General features: G+C 48.4%; 2 protein-coding genes across 4 annotated transcripts; both read right to left on the reverse strand.

Moving 5' to 3' along the window:
- Nucleotides 1-3,125: 3,125 nt before the first annotated feature.
- On the reverse strand, nucleotides 3,126-7,442 carry LOC133907036 (monosaccharide-sensing protein 2-like). Of its 3 annotated transcripts, none has more exons than XM_062349023.1 (6): nucleotides 7,177-7,442; nucleotides 6,930-7,028; nucleotides 5,990-6,556; nucleotides 4,948-5,900; nucleotides 4,008-4,195; nucleotides 3,126-3,902 (listed from the first exon to the last, which is right to left on the reverse strand). In XM_062349023.1, exons 2-6 carry the CDS (start codon nucleotides 7,006-7,008, stop codon nucleotides 3,458-3,460), a joined length of 2,232 nt encoding a protein of 743 aa, XP_062205007.1. In that variant the 5' UTR covers nucleotides 7,009-7,028; nucleotides 7,177-7,442; the 3' UTR covers nucleotides 3,126-3,457. The 3 variants fall into 3 exon arrangements, with proteins under 3 accessions (XP_062205007.1, XP_062205008.1, XP_062205006.1); XM_062349024.1 differs by having other exon boundaries at nucleotides 7,138-7,442; XM_062349022.1 differs by having other exon boundaries at nucleotides 6,930-7,442.
- Nucleotides 7,443-11,304: 3,862 nt separating this feature from the next.
- On the reverse strand, nucleotides 11,305-14,288 carry LOC133907274 (protein PLASTID MOVEMENT IMPAIRED 1-like). The gene has a single exon (XM_062349272.1). The coding sequence runs from the start codon at nucleotides 14,050-14,052 to the stop codon at nucleotides 11,590-11,592; it is 2,463 nt and encodes an 820-aa protein (XP_062205256.1). The 5' UTR covers nucleotides 14,053-14,288; the 3' UTR covers nucleotides 11,305-11,589.
- Nucleotides 14,289-15,801: the final 1,513 nt, after the last annotated feature.

Consider the following 15,801-nt stretch of genomic DNA (forward strand, 5'->3'; position numbering starts at 1 on the left):
GTTCGTACTAAAAGGGTATTTGTAGTCAGTGACAATAGAGAGGATTAAATTAAAATCAAATAGGAGAATTTTCAGCAGCCTAGCCGATTGTCGCTGATCCGATGTTGGGCGTGGGTAGTGTGGAGTAAGCAAATTTTACATTATCTTGTTTAAAACAATTCTTATAAAACCCTACCTATACTATTTATCATGTGATTTAATAATTGAGTTAAAGAGAATAAAAAATAAATAGATACGTATCATTACAGGAGAGATGATCTTTTGTATAACAGAATTTTATAGAATTTACATACTAAAATGATCTGGATACTGACTTTGTCATTAATATATGAATCTGTCTTTAAGTTCATCATGATTTCGTTATTGACCTGTGAGTCTAGCTCTACCTTGTCAGTGAAGAGCGGTGAAATTAGAGCATCCTCAAATGGAGTGGACGGGTGGTCTGCTTCAGCGTTAGGTGGCCGGGGATGGTCATCAAAAGCGTGAGAGTTTGGTTTTTATTCCGCGTCTCTGGTCTTTCGTGGGCAAGGCAAGGGAGGGAGGGATACGGATGCACCTTCTCGGTTTAAATTCCTGCACCTTCTCGGTCTAATTTTATGGGTTGCACCCTCTCTATTGAGCATCTACGTATTGAACTTTGGTTTATAAAAAAAATAATGTGTTAGCCTCACTTAACGGGATTAGGTTCATCTCGATCTTGCAGTCCGGAGGTATCCGCCGAGACTAGCCAAGTATGTACTCGTAGATCAGCAATTATTTTCAAACACGTCCTGGTACCGCGCATTTTGCTATATTTTATTAGTTTTTTTTTTAGTTGGTTGGTTTAAGTTTAGTTTTTCAATTTGTCAAACTTTACTAAATATGACGAGTAATTTGTTCACCATATCTTAAATACGATTTTATCGAAGATGTGATAATAATAGTAATGAACCAAACAAGCACTTACGGGTTGTTTGGTTTTTATCCTAATAGACCAGGCTAAAATTTGGTCAGAGGATAAATCATAGCAGTGCTAAATTTTGATTGTTAAAATAGTGTTTGATTTGAGGTTACCAAAAATTTTGATGGATGATTTAACTGCTCGAAATTTGCTAAGAAACGCTATAAAAAATTAACTAGACAAATAAAACATGATCAAATTTTAACATCAAACCAAATAAATACCAAATTTTCAAACCACTACCTAAATTTAGCTTAGCTCTCTTTTTCCTCTAACCAAACAGCCTGTTAGTAAACATAGGTGGCGCAAGTGAGATGCAGTGAGACACCTGTGCAGATATGGCAAAAATCTAAAATTAGACAATATACATGAGCGTATTTACCAAAATAGATAATATATTATCGTATTTATAAATTTAGCATCCATATTCGATGCATCATTTATCGGAAATGGATTTTCGGTACACCGTACGTCGAAAAACCATTTCGGCACACCGTGTGCTAAATACGGCACTGTAGCTCATATTCAGCACACCGTGTGCCGAATACAATTGATATTCACTGTGCCGAATACAGGCTACAGTGCCGTATTCAGGCTATAGTGACGTATTCGGCACACGGTGTGCCAAATTAGTGACCGCACACAGGCAAATGCCATACTCGGCACACCGTGTGTCGAATACGGTACTGTAGCCCATATTCGACACACGGTGTGCCGAATATGATCGGATCCGTGTTTTTTCGGTGTACTGTGTACCGAAATTCCATTTTCGATAAATGATATGCCGAATACGAATACTAAAATTATAAATAAGATAATATGTTATTTATTTTAACAAATAGACTTATATATATTATCTAATTTTGAATTTTCTAGACCAAAGGTTCCAGAGACCACTGACCAGAGTCGGTCACCAACTCCTGCCACTGGCAGATGCCCAGCTCGGATCACCGCGAATCCCCCCGCGGTTTCCGTCGTGAGCCCGAGGACACAGCGCATGCCATGTTTGTTTGGTGCCAACACGACGAGAGAAAGGGCGCTGCTGTTCAGCGTCAGCAGTGGTGTAGATCAGTTGCGGTGTATACTACTATACAAATACTAGCGCCAGCTTCCAACTGCCGCAATACGGAACTCTCCCTTTTCGGCTTACTTGCTGCTTGCTCTGTCTTTAGACACGAAACCTTTTTCCGTTTTAAGAATCTACTACTTCTAGAGATTATTGTTCCATGGGTTTGTTAGGATGCCTTGCAGAACGTGGCCAGATTTTACTTCAGATTTCCGAGATTTACCAAAGGACGAGAAGAAATGTTGGAACGTTTTTGCGTTTCTAGTGGACCGATATAGGCTCAAAATGCTCCGAAATTAGCGCCTTTGCGAGAGCGAGACCCACTTCATGCATCCTGGAGTTCCTCACTCTGGACACGTAGTTTCTACATCTGCAGCTATAGCCAAGCAAAGCTCTGAATCCTGAGCCAATCGGCGAGAACGAGCGGTAGCTCGTTTGGCAAGTGGTGCGATGGCACGCTGCACACCAGTGTTCGTTCCTCAAGATCAGCGCTGGTGTCTTACCGGAGCTAATTGGATGTTACTGTTCGAGACTATCTCTTTAAGACAGGCGTGTAAGTCATATCTCTTTAACACAGACGTATAAGTATAGACTATAGGTGTTAGCTTACGTTTAAAGGGGTGTGTGAATGAGTATGTACGTATAATGAGTGAGTGAGTTCAGATACTATATCTGTTACTTCTAGGGCCTACTAAAACAAAGCCTGAGCCAATCGGCAGATCCAGCGCCATTCCGGTCGTGTGCACCTGGTGTACTCATCACATATCTGAAAAGCAGCAAATGAGAGGACCCTGGCTCCTCCCGAATCTTCCCCCACATGTTCCTGAACCTAAAGTTTGCCAACCTGGGACCTCATTTTTCCAATCTGATCTCGAGAGGTACCACTAGAAGTGAACACATCACCTTTTTCGCTGGGATTGTGAGTCACCAAAACAACCATGAAAAGCCCAAGAGCAGCAGCTTTTTGGTTCTACTCTGACGGCCAGTAGGGATTACACTTTCTCTGCCTTCATTGGAGATATTCAGGTAGCATGAATTGTATGATTGTACCTTCTCTGCCCCCATCGAACAGATGGTGATCCTTGATCAGTCACTAGTCTTTTCGTGAACAACCAGAACTCAAATTAGAGAGGAACTGTACTGAGAAGACAAAAAACACAATAACATAACTGTCATACACCACTAGTGACAGGCAAAAATTCCAACGAACACAAATACAGAGTCTCCAAGCAAAAAAGAACAGATGATGATCTACACATCCTAGTTCTGAAAGCCGGCCTATGACAGTATCAAGCCTCACGATGTACAGTCGACTCATCTCTTTAGGCGCACTGTCCCCCGCTCCGTAGGACGGTCCAAGTTTCTTTGACCCGGCATCAAAGGATTAACCACAGTGAAGTTTGAAGACCACGAAATTACTGCCAGCGACGCTGATCGCCGGATCTGAGCAATTAATCCTCCCTAGGTTCCTTGGCTTGCTTTGCTCCAACTGAGAAGAACTCGGTGATAACCTCAAGAGGCATACCTTTTGTCTCCGGCACCTTGATGTAGACAAATACAAGAGCCAGTATGCAAACCACAGCATATATTCCGAAAACACCAGCAAGTCCGATGGCGTTCAGCATCACCGGAAGGGTGTACGTCACGATAATGTCACCAATCCAGAAGGTTAAGGCACAGATGGCTATGCAGATGCCGCGAACAGTGGTGGGGAAGATCTCTGCACAAAGAATGTTTGGAATAGGCCCAAACCCCATGACGAAGAAGCAGAAATAGACTATGACGCTGGCTGTGGAGAGAGCAGCATGTACCACGGTTCCCACATCCACAATGTTGACCACGACCAAGATAGCTAGTGCTACTATCAGGACAGGGATTGTTGCAAGGAGAAGAAACCTGAATGAGAAATAAGGCAGAAGAATTGTTACTCTTTCTACTTAGTTTTACCAGAAGTACATTCGAGCATAAATAAGCAATAGCATGTGAGACATGAAGTCTAACCTCCTTCCAGACATATCCATAAGCCTCATAGCAATACCAATGCTCGGAAGCATCAGTAAGGTTGTCAAGGCACTGATAAGAATAGATGCAGAAGACGAACTTAGACCAATGTTTGAAAGAAGAACACCAACACCTGCTTGCTCAAGAATCTGAGGAGTGTAGTAGAGAACACCATTGATGCCGGCAAACTGCATAAGAAGGTAAGTTAATAGCCAACACACTAACATTTTGTATACCATATTGACGGAAAAACAGTAAAAAGGAAAACAAAAATTACGTCACAACGTGAAATGTTGTGCTGAGCCTTTATTCTTGGAAGGCTGGAACATGTTCACAAATGTCCTTGCAAGTGAATGGGGAGAAAAGATCAACCTACCATTTCCATGTTTCCAATAAAATACCTATTAATCAAGTTCTGTGACCTAAACAAAGTTCAGGGGTGCCAACTCCCAAAGCCCACTCAGAACTGTTACTTAGTATCTTATTTAACAGAATATGTTTATGTGTTCCTTATATAGAACACCACGGCATGTGGCTTCAGATTGACTACTGCGAGATGTCAAAACTGACTTGTGTTAGGAACTAAAGATAAATTGGTAGTGTTTGCAGTCAGAAAAAACTATGCTATCCAGATTAGCATCCATCGTATCATCAGATTCATTTCCTTCTTGGGAACAGAAACAAATACCAGAGAGTTCATTACCATAATCCATAGGCTGTTAAACATTTGCTGGTAAGGCCAAAAGTAAGAGCTTTAACAAGAAAGTTATTAGCAGCAGTGCAGCACATAGCAGCAAGATGCTTTAATTTTAACTCTTTAGTTTAAAGAGAAAGAACTTTAATTCATGAAAGAACTAGAAGAAATAATTTGGTGTTTCTCAAGTGCTAAATTAGGTATCACGTCCACTTATGAATGTATATAGAGGCAAAATCTAGTTACCTGTTGCAGGATCTGTATTCCTATGCCAACAAACAGTGCATGCTTCACTCCAGGTTCAAAAAGGTCAGCCCATCTTGGACCTTTAGCAACTGCCTCAGATGGATGTACCATGGCAGGACCAACAGCACAACAGTGTTCCATCAGTTCCTTAGAGTAAAGAGCTGGTTGGCTCACAAGAGCTGCAGCCTGGATGAACTCACCACCGGGAGGAACATCCCCTCCGGGTAATGACAATATAGAACCCCTGTTGCCTTGTACCCCCTCCTCATGCAAGTAAATACGTTGGAAGCCACCTTCTTTTTGCCCATCTGCACCTTCTCTCTCAGTCCATTTCCATGCCAGCTGCCATCCTCCACCAATACCCATGCTGCTTACTGCCTCCCCTCCCTGCATAAGACTACTACTTCTTCCCACAGCACCCATTATGCTACCATGAGGTGCAGCAATCTCCTTTCCTTCTACACTTGTTGCTTGACGCGAAATAAGTGGGCTTTGGAGGTTATCCTCAATGTCATCTCCACCATGATCTGAAGCATACTCTTCACCTTCCCTTTGACTCTCAGCATCCCAGTCAGCTTTAGACTGCTGCTGTTCCGCAACACTAAACATGCTGCCAAAGTTGGGAAACAATGTGCTCCGCATGCTCCCCATTATCTCAGGCATCTTCTCGTGGACACTTCCGAAAAGAGTGACAACAGGATCCACAAAGGGCTTACCCTGACTAACCATACTCCCATGCTGAGAGATGAGACCTAACGCACTTCCAAGAGCACTTTGCCCCCGAACAGGACGGGCAACCCAAGATAGGCCTTCTTCAGGTCCATATAGTTTGATCTTTTCTGGATCTGGAGCCAGCCCTTCATCAGCAAGCTCATCATCAGGGCCAATCATGTATTCTTCAATACGCGTATCTTTGCCAACCCCCAAACCTTCAACTAGAAGAGCCATTTCTCCTGTAAAGTTAATCCAGCATGAGTAATCACCACACAAACCATATAGCTAGTACAATACATTGAATTATATCTTGCAAAGTCACACAAACCTGAAACATCTTCCCTTCCCCTCAGCCTTTGCAACACTCGCTTAGCCTCAGCCATCCTGCCTTTGCTCACAAGCCACCTCGGCGATTCAGGCAAGTAGAAGACAGTCAATGCAAAGTATATAAGCGATGGGATCGATAGAACCCCAAGCATGATCCTCCAATCAGGTTTTGGCATGAGGGACATCCCAAACACCATGCAATAAGAAAGAAACATCCCTCCCGACCCACTGAACTGCGGCAATGTGTTCAACAGTCCTCTAATGTCTGTCGGAGCAGTCTCAGAAATGTACAGAGGAACAAGCGTGACAGCCAAACCGATACCAAACCCGTCAATGAGCCTTGCCAGGAGCAACACATACACGTTTGGTGCCCAGAGCATCACCAACCCGCTAACAAAGTAGAGGACAGCCGAAGCGATCAGCATAGGCCGCCTACCAACAGAATCAGCCACTACCCCGGAGAACATCGTGATGACTGATGCCCCAATGAGCGACATGGCCACAATGAGACCCTCAATGAGGGGCTCGCTCTGCAAGTTGAATTCCTTCTTTATGTACAATACCGCCCCTGCAGAGATCAGATATCAGGTCAACAGGGTCAGGATGAAGTGAAGACATCAGTATCAATTCAAAATTTTGAAACATGTTGGCCTCCATGGTAATAAGCTTCAGACAGAGAGACTATGTATGGCGGATTCATCAAAATTATTTAGTCGCGCTAAGAACAGATTCGAAGTTCTCGAGGAAATCACTACTGTTTGGTAAAATTGAAGGTCGAAAAATAATAAAGAAATGTTTTACTATACTCGATTCCACCAAACACATCATGATCTCGACAGGAACCCAATAATTGCTACCCAACATGGACACTTGCGCAACATAAAGACATATACGAAACTGTATAAAAAGATTTAACCTTTTTTCTTTGTAAAATGGGTTACCTGCGATGGTTGCATTATCCCAGCCCTGCAGCAGGTTGCCGATGGAGGCCGCGATGGCGACCAGCACGGCGCCCGTCATGGCCGCCGAATCTACTACCCCTGCACAACCGACACCACGCAACAACAGCGTGCGTCGTCACTCACCAGCATACGAAATCTTGTAACCCTCGAGCAAACAAGAAATCGAATCGGACTCGAAAGAACCAGCCTACGCAATCAAATCCAAGCAGGAGGCTCTCTCGCTTACCCCGCTCAGGCGACCGAGATTCGGGATCCCCGGTCGGCCACGGGACCTTCTTAGCAGGCGGCAGCGGTGGACACTGGAGCGGAATCCGGGGACCTCGTCAGGTGGCCAGATGGGAGTACCCGAGGGGGGGGGGGATTCTCGCCAAAGTCGCAAGCTTTTCTAGCCCCGTGCGTTGGGATTGGAGAGCGAAGGGAGCTAGAGCAGAGCTGCAGCCTGCGAGGGGTCGGAGGGGGGAGATGATAGCGGACAGTGGAGTGCGGGGTAGAGACGAGTGTTGGGTCTTTTTCCTCACACACACTCAGCTAGTGACCCCAGAACAGGCTGACTGGTGGGCCCAAGAGTCCACTGGGGTGAGATTTTGGCGTGAGAATTAGCGCTGCGATGTATTTGTTTATTGGCAGGTGAGCACCAGGGAGAATTATATGGGAGACAACTGGACATTATGTGCTTGCTATTAATAAAAAAAGGGGGTTTTGGTAAGTGTTACCATTGTTCAAAAAAGAATTAAATCATACTCCAAATGGAATTCCCAAGAACTCAAAGCAAGGTTATTCTCAAGGAAGTGCTAGCTTGCAAGGAGGCATACATATGATATTGAGTAAAAGCGGTGTTGAGCAAAATAGAGCACATGTTGAGCTAAATATATATGATAGTGTTGCGGGTCTTTAAAAGTACAAAGAGTTTGATGTTGATATTAGAGACGAAGGTAGAAGAGCATTTTTGTCTATAGATCTATGTTAACTTAGTTGATCATAATTTTTCAAAAAAAGAGAATGATGGATAAATAAGGACATTTGTAAAAAGATTGGTCCGAAAATTTAGCACCTTTTGGTTGGTTCATGGGTCCGCCGGTGCATGTTGCTCCAAGGAATGACGACGCATCCCTGCACACCTTGAAGTAACCAGGAAGAATAACACAAAACGGGTGACCTGATGGTCCCAAACTTTATAATCTACAATGCTTATCAAGATGACGAAGACATCTTTTGGTCCTGCAAATGTTTGGATGCCACCTTGTCCAATTTCCTATCTGATGCGTCATAATAAAATCCTTTAATTTAATCTAAATGACGTCCTTTGATTGAAGTGGAATATAGAGGTGATCCACATGTCACCCTCTTCTTTTTTAGAGAGGTCTGTTGTTTCTAATGATCTTCTAGATACGCTCCCGGTGTCAATGCCCCCGGTTTAGATTCAGTAGCGAAATGTGTACTATGGTCAGTTTTTTTTTTGTTCGAGAATACACAGGATAGCTACGTGCTGAATAAATAGATCATTTCAGCAGACATTACAACAATATCTTACGAGTGTAAGATCACATAAGTTTCATGTAATTATTCATGAGACCTGACACGTCACACAAGAGGTCAGGAGCCATTACAGGTGCTGGATTCTAGAGTTTAATTTAAGAACTAGCTTAAACATCTTCTCTTTTGATTCCGCTTCTATTAAAAAATCCAATAAAATGTTTCATGCACCGGCCCCAGCAACGAAAATCTTAAGAATTCTTGTGCAGATATGAGCAATTGAGGGGCCAACCTGCCCCTATTTGTTAACCCTAGATTCTTTCGGGCCCTCATAATTTGAGTGGTGGCGTTCTACATTTTCATCATAGGTGTAGAAAAAAAGAACCTATACACGTCACTGCATGTTGCTTTCAGTAGAAAAAATATCATCAAACTTTGCCCGCAAAAAAAGAAAAATATCATCAACCTTTTGGAGCTTCCATGGCCATAGTTTGATCGTCCCATCATAGCTGCCCAAACAGGTCACTGTAACTTAACCAGCCGGTTTGCCTTTTATATCCACCTCAGCGTACCTCAAATATATCTTCACTGTGCCTTAAACTTATTCTCAATTCCAAAAATAAGTTAGCAGCAGAGAAACCATCAAAATTCAAAAATCGAGCCAGTCTAGCGTAGATAACGGTAGGTTTTGTTCACGTTGTCTCGAATTTTGGTATCTATTTTTGTAAATAGGGTTAAGTTATCGTATGGCTAGAGCTGATAGAAAAGCTCTAAGCTCATGAAACAGCTCAGCTTGTGATTCAACTCGGATTTTAAACAAACCGAGCCAAATCTCTTTTTAGCTCATTTTCTTAATGAGCCAACTCGTGAGCCGCTCAATTAGCTTTTTATGCTCAATAAATATGACAATCTCAAACTCCAAGTTCAAAGTATAGTAATATTATTATGTACGATGATATCCAACTTGTCATCCAAACTATAAGACAAACTTGGTATTAGCAAAAGCTATGTTAAATATCGAAACATCTATGTGTTTTTTAATATTGTCATGGGTTATCATAATTTATTAACATTGTCAAAATGCTTAGTCTCACGTGCGCTCTTGAATTTAAAGTTAAACTGTACTTAACGCATGAACCATCCAGGTCATATCTATCGGGATTAAATAATCTCGAAGAAGGTCCCAGGTAAAGTTCTAGCTCAAGAGGACCCGGTAAAAAATAATAATAAATCAAACGAGACAGATCAAGCTTTTTAACCGAAACAAACTCCCTAGTTTTAGACCATCTCTAACAAAAATTCTAAAAATATATCCTCTATAATATTATTACAACATCCTCTATCACTATTACAGCATTTATTATTTTTTTCATCTCCAACAGACACCATATTTTCTACTTTCAATTACTCTACTTCTCATCTGGATCCACACGCATACACTATAAACAGTATTGTGGGAGCCGTTTTCTTGCTGCAAATTTGCCGTGTCTCCCCTCCATCCCGCTTCACTGTAGCAAAAGCCCGCTTTGCTGTAGCAAAACGGTTTACAGCATCTGTTACAGATGATTTGTTAGGTCCCATCTATCCCTATTCTACTGTAGCACGTGAAAAACAGCACTTAAAAAACAAAAACACCATCTCCGTTGAAGCCGAGCCAATTCGTTATCCAAGCGAGCTAGCCTCGACAAACCGAGCTATAGGAGCCTCGTAAATCCACGACATTGCGTGTGCTGAGAGAAGTATGGGCGCGGACAGGTGTCAGCACGAGGCGTTCGGTTTGGGACTCTGGTCGATGAGTCACCGGCGGCGACAGCCCGCCTGTGTGCGAGCGGCGCGTGTCCATATATGCGTTGACGTCGACGGACGGGGCGCCCGTGCTTGGGCGGCGCTGGACCTGTGCGGCGACGCCACGGCTCCGTGCAAGATGGTCGCGGGTCTGGAGATATCTGAATATCTGATGAACTGATCGATCTGGAGGACGGAGGCTGATTAGCTCGGCGCCGTTAAGTTGTTTTCTGCTCACGGATCTCTGAAGATCTTCAGAATCACGTCTGTTTCAGATGTGCAGATCGTTTGGAGAAAGGAAAAGATGAACGATCCAGGTGCAGAAACATGTTAGTCTGAACTTAGGTAGCATATGTGCACAAATGAACTCGTTTTGTTCATGAGATTTTTCTGTGAATCTTTCATTGGTCAGGCCTCTGAGTTGCTAAGGAGTTGGCGCCTCCATTTGCTGCTCTGATCCATGACTTCTTGTGGTTGTGGCAGATTGCTGGAATGGTGTGAAATATCTTAAATGAACTTTGCAATCGAGAATCTCTTGGAGGATGCACCCGGGAGCACATGTGTGCGCAATTGAACTCGAGGTCATTTTCCAAGAACCGTCCGTAATATGAAAGCATCGTGAGCTGAAGGATGCTGAACAGTCTACCTGTACTGCTGTAACTGCACAACAGTGACGGTTTGAAGAAAAAAAAAGGAACTGTACGACAGTGACATTGTCCAAAGTAAACAGGTCATTTTGGATTGGCTGCTGCTGGACGATCAAATGCTCGGTATTTTTGTAGTAGCGTCTGGGTTTGGGTCTAGAGTAGCTTAGACTACATATATGTGGGTGTTTAGTGGTACTGTAGTTTTCGTGTATTAGAGGTCTTGAGCTTTCTAATCTTTTTTAGTATGTATATAGACGCGTACTTATATGGTGTGGGTACGTAGCCTTAAAAAACGCTCGGTATTATTGTTTCAAGTACAAAGCTGCTTTTTTTCAGGGGAAAGTGCAGCGCTGTGACATGCTCCAATTCATCACCGTTGCTTACTGGGGCTTCAGAGAAGAACAATTCTTTCTTGGTCTTAAGATAACAGGCCCAGTGCAACTAAAGAATCAGGAAAAGGAGCCAAAACTTCCTACAAAGTCCAAAGTTTTTAAAATTCCGGATTAGTAAACAATCTCCTATCAAATCGATTACTATTTAGGCTTTGATCCAAGCCATAGCAACATGAATGATCACATGACGATCTGAAACAATAATGCTACTACACACACTGACAATTCTACAACACTGATCTTGCACGTCTGCGTATATATACCTCTGGAATCTAGAAAGATACCATGAAATCAAGCACAACGCGCCCATGCACGTCCTCGCAATGCAGTCTGCAGATGATCTCACCTGCCGCAGGCGCCGATTCTCACGTCCGGGTTGCGCACCGTCTTGAGCCACATCCCGGCGAGCACCCTCGACGACAGGCTCCACACGACGTCGGGACGCTGCACCCTCTCCCTCGCCTGCGCCGACGGCATCGTCGCTCGCTTGCCTGCGCGGGCCGGCCCGTGGGCGAGCATCCACTGCATCGCTGTCAGCTTCTGCCTCTCCGCGCCCCAGCTCGCGCTCCCGCCGGCTCCGGACGGGGGGCACCTCATCTGCACGCCGCCGACGTGCAGACTCCGCACCTTGAACCTCCCAGCGCTGTGGCCGGACGCGCCCAGCAGCCTGGCCGACTGCACGACGGCGACCATCGGTGCGCCCACCGCCTCGTAGCGCCGCGACGGGTCGCGCAGCTGGAGGGACACCACCAGCGTGACGCGGCCATCCGAGCCGCTGGACTCGGACCACTCTTCGGAGGGCACCAGCGAGTCGAAAACGCTCGTGTCACCCGCGGCCGCCGCCACCTCGAACGGCGCGTCCTCGTCGGCCATCTCGGCCTGGACCGCGAGGGCGTCCACGGCCATCGCCTCCAGCTTCTGCAGGGAGAAGGCGAGCACCTCCTCCAGCGTCTCCGGGTCGTCCCCCGCGCTCCAGATGCCAGTGGCGACGCGCTCGCTCCGGCCCTCGTACACGGCGCTGGCGAGCTTCCGGACGAGCCGCACGGACCGCGCCGCGCTCGAGCTCGCGCCCTCGGTACGCCGCCCGCCGATGACCGCCTCCGCGATGCCCTCGAAACCCACCTGCTCGGGCGCCTTCCCCGTGAGATTGTCCATGCCCCCGAGCGACGCCACCTTGTCGCGCACCTCGTCGGCGCCGCCTGCAGCCGCCATCTTCTGGAGCACGTCGAAACCGGTCGCGGCCATGGAGCCCGGCAGCACGAACGGCCTGGACATCTGCATGGCGAGCTTCGGAGGTCCGTCTTTGCTCGCCAGGGGTAAGTCGAACGGGTTCGTGGAGACCAGGAACCCACCGTCTCGCGTTTGCACCACGGGGCCAATTCCCCGTCCCAAGTCCGGCACCACTGGCGGCGTCGCCGCCTTCCCCGGCGACACGCTTCTTGGAGTCACGGGCTGCTTGAGCTTCATCTTGTCATCGTCCACCTCAAGCTTTCTAAGGAACTCCACCGTCACCATCTCTTCATCCGCGTCGAGGCGCTGCTGCTGGTCCACCGCCTTTGGCGACTTCTTCCCGCCATTGGTCATCAGCGCCTCGATGGCCTCTATCTGCTCGGCAATGGAGTCGAGCTCCCGTAACACGTCGCGGTGAGCCTGATAATGCACAACTTCTTTGACCGTCTCTACGCCCTTCTCCACCACTTCGTACTCCTGGAGGTTGGACAAATCCCCGGCGTCGGTGGTGGCTATGGAAAGCTCATCGTCGCCGGGCTTCCGAGGTATCGGATACCTTACAGGGTCTCCATTCTCGTCGATTCGAAGCCTGTCAACGAGCTGCTTGTAAGCTCTCATGGAAGGTGAGATGGCAGCGTCGGACGCTGAAAGCTTGGGCGTACTCGAGATACTGAATGAGTTCTTGGTGTGAGCCCTGGCACGACCGGCCGGAGACACGTCACTGTCCTCCGCTTGCGTGTAGAGGCTGAGCCCTGCGTCCTCCATGAGCTGAAACCCCAGCTTGAGCATCAGCTCGCCGCCGGCCGCCTTGCCGGAGAGTGCAAACGTCTTGTCGAACCACCTGACGCGGCGTCCCTCGGAGCTCTTCTCGACGGAGTCGAGCACGAGCTCGCTCACGTCGACGGTGTGCGTCCCCAGGCGGACGGCCCGTGCCTCGATGGCGACGACAGACACGACGAACCTCCGCGGCACGAGCTTCAGCGGCTTCCCGGTGCCCGCGCCGCCGGTGAAGTAGAGGTTGCATCTGACGAACAGCGTCTCGTCGAAGTCTGCGGCGCCCTCGTGCACCCGGCACGGCATGGTCTGCACCGCGCCGTCCTTGGTCTCCGCCTTGCGGACGGTGACGGCGAGGCGGAGCCCCTCCATGGAGGCCGGCACGCCGCGGACGGCGGCGACCTCGATCGAGAACAGGCACCCCGCGCGGCGCTTCCCGAGGTGCGAGAGCGCGCGCACCGGCTTCCAGCTCCTCCATGCCGACGACCCCTTCTTCTTGCCACCCTCCGCCTCCGTGCCGGCGCCCGGGCTCCTCGAATCCACAACGGCCGCCACCGTCTCGCCGGCCGGAACCCTAGAACGAGCCCCACGCCACGAGGACAGCGAGAGGCGGCGCGACGAGCGCGCCCTCGGGTCCTCCCTTCCGGATCCATCAACGACGAGTGGGCCATCCCTCGCCGCCCCGGAGCGCACGATGGCGAGAGACGTGGCGCGCCGGTGGATGGCGTTGGGCTGGTCGAGGTAGTCGCTCAGGCCAGTGCCGGAGCCCGCCGGAACCGGCTCGCCGCCCGATCCGGCCATGCCAACACCTCACACTCGCTAGTACGTACTCACTCTTCGCTCCCCTTCCTTGAGCTGGACCAAGAACTCGTGGCGCGCCCGCGCTAGCTACTAGCTAGTACCCGGTACCTTTTAACGCTGCCGTGTTGGCGCCAACGCGGGTTGAAAACCGAAGGCGTACCTACCACCACACCACTCCGCTGTGACAGAAAGATCACCTGACGACCTAACTGTATTCTGGCAATTTTCAGTGGTCCTGTGTATCAACGACGAAGTTACTCATGCAATTACATCTCGATCTCCATCCGACGGGTCTGATTCGACCCGTTCGCACGTCGTTGGTTCGATCAAGGGGTCCTCGTCGCGCCATGCCGCTCCGCCTCCGCCCGACGGCTGTGGCTTATCCACGGCGCGAGCCGGACGGGACAGGACGAGGCGGTGGCCACATGCACACGGAGAGGGAGTGATGGGATTGAAGCCACGAGACTTTGGTGCCTGATGGTCATGGACTCATGAGCTTCTTCTGATGCGGGCAAAGCAAAGCTGATGTGATCCGGCGTGAATGCTGGAGAGGGAAATGACGCCCGCCGGGGTCAATTCTTTGCTTGGCTGCGTGTAGGTGGCCTTTGCCACGGCAAGAACTATTGGGATGGGATCGGTGAGCGTGTCGTCTTGCCGACGAGCTATCGGCGTCGCCGATCGATCGGATCGTGCTGCAAAGTTGCAAACGAAACGACGGCTCCGTTCACACGTGCTAGCAGACTAGTAGTCGAGCAGTACGTGTACGACTGTACGTCGGTACTTGGTGCGGTGCACGTTCATATTCGAGCAGGCAGTGGATGGGGACGTCGTCAGGATTCTTCTAATCTAATCCACGAGTATTTCTTTGTTGTGAGGCATCTAATCCACCATTTCTACCCTTCTCGTTTGTGAGTCTTTTCAAAGAGCAATAGGTCAACTGATCGTGGCGAGATGTGACCAGGATATTAGACTCTGCACCGTTTAGATTGACTTTCGTGTTTCTATTCGTTCAGCAGTCATTTCAAAAGAGCAACCGGCTCGTCGATTGATCGTATATCTCGTAATGTGGCTAGCCATGCGAAACTTGATGCCATCAAGGGGGAAAACATGTGGAATTTGACACGTAAAAAGGCTAGACACGCGGAAGGCAACTCTGCATGTGGTGTGGATGCCATCAACGATATTAGTTGATTTTTTTATTTATCTTGTGATTTTATTCATCTATCTATCTCTTTCGTACGAATCTTAATCTCAACGTAAATTCATGGTTCTGATAATGACTAGTGAAATTTTTCCTTGAACCGTGTTCTTTGAACAACCGGTGACAGGCAGCACCGTACAGGCTCACCTGATCCTTTCCTAGCCCAGTACAAACGCAGCGTCGCGGGCCGCCCCTTGGCGTCGCGGTCACCCACTCGCTCCCGCCTTCCGCTCCCGCCCACACACGGACACACCATGCACCGGCATCCCAGCCACAAGACCCGCCCGCGCGCGGAATCACACGCAGCACGCAACGCCCCGCGCGAAGCGAACGGCGAGCGCCCGACGAAGCAGCGGCCGCGCCTGCCGACCGACGAGTCTGCCGTCTCCTTGCCGTGGGCTGGCCGAAAGGTGATCGACCAGGGCGCGCGCTCGGCGCAGTCCACCTCGCCCGCGCGGCCGGCCGGCCGTCCTGGGCTTGTGGCCTCCGGAGCCTCCTCGGCCGGCGGCCGTTATCCAGGTTAGCTACGGACCCACGTCCCGTCCCAG

The sequence above is a fragment of the Phragmites australis genome, chromosome 24 (genome assembly GCF_958298935.1).
Source record: "Phragmites australis chromosome 24, lpPhrAust1.1, whole genome shotgun sequence".
In the NCBI taxonomy this organism is placed as follows: domain Eukaryota; kingdom Viridiplantae; phylum Streptophyta; class Magnoliopsida; order Poales; family Poaceae; genus Phragmites; species Phragmites australis.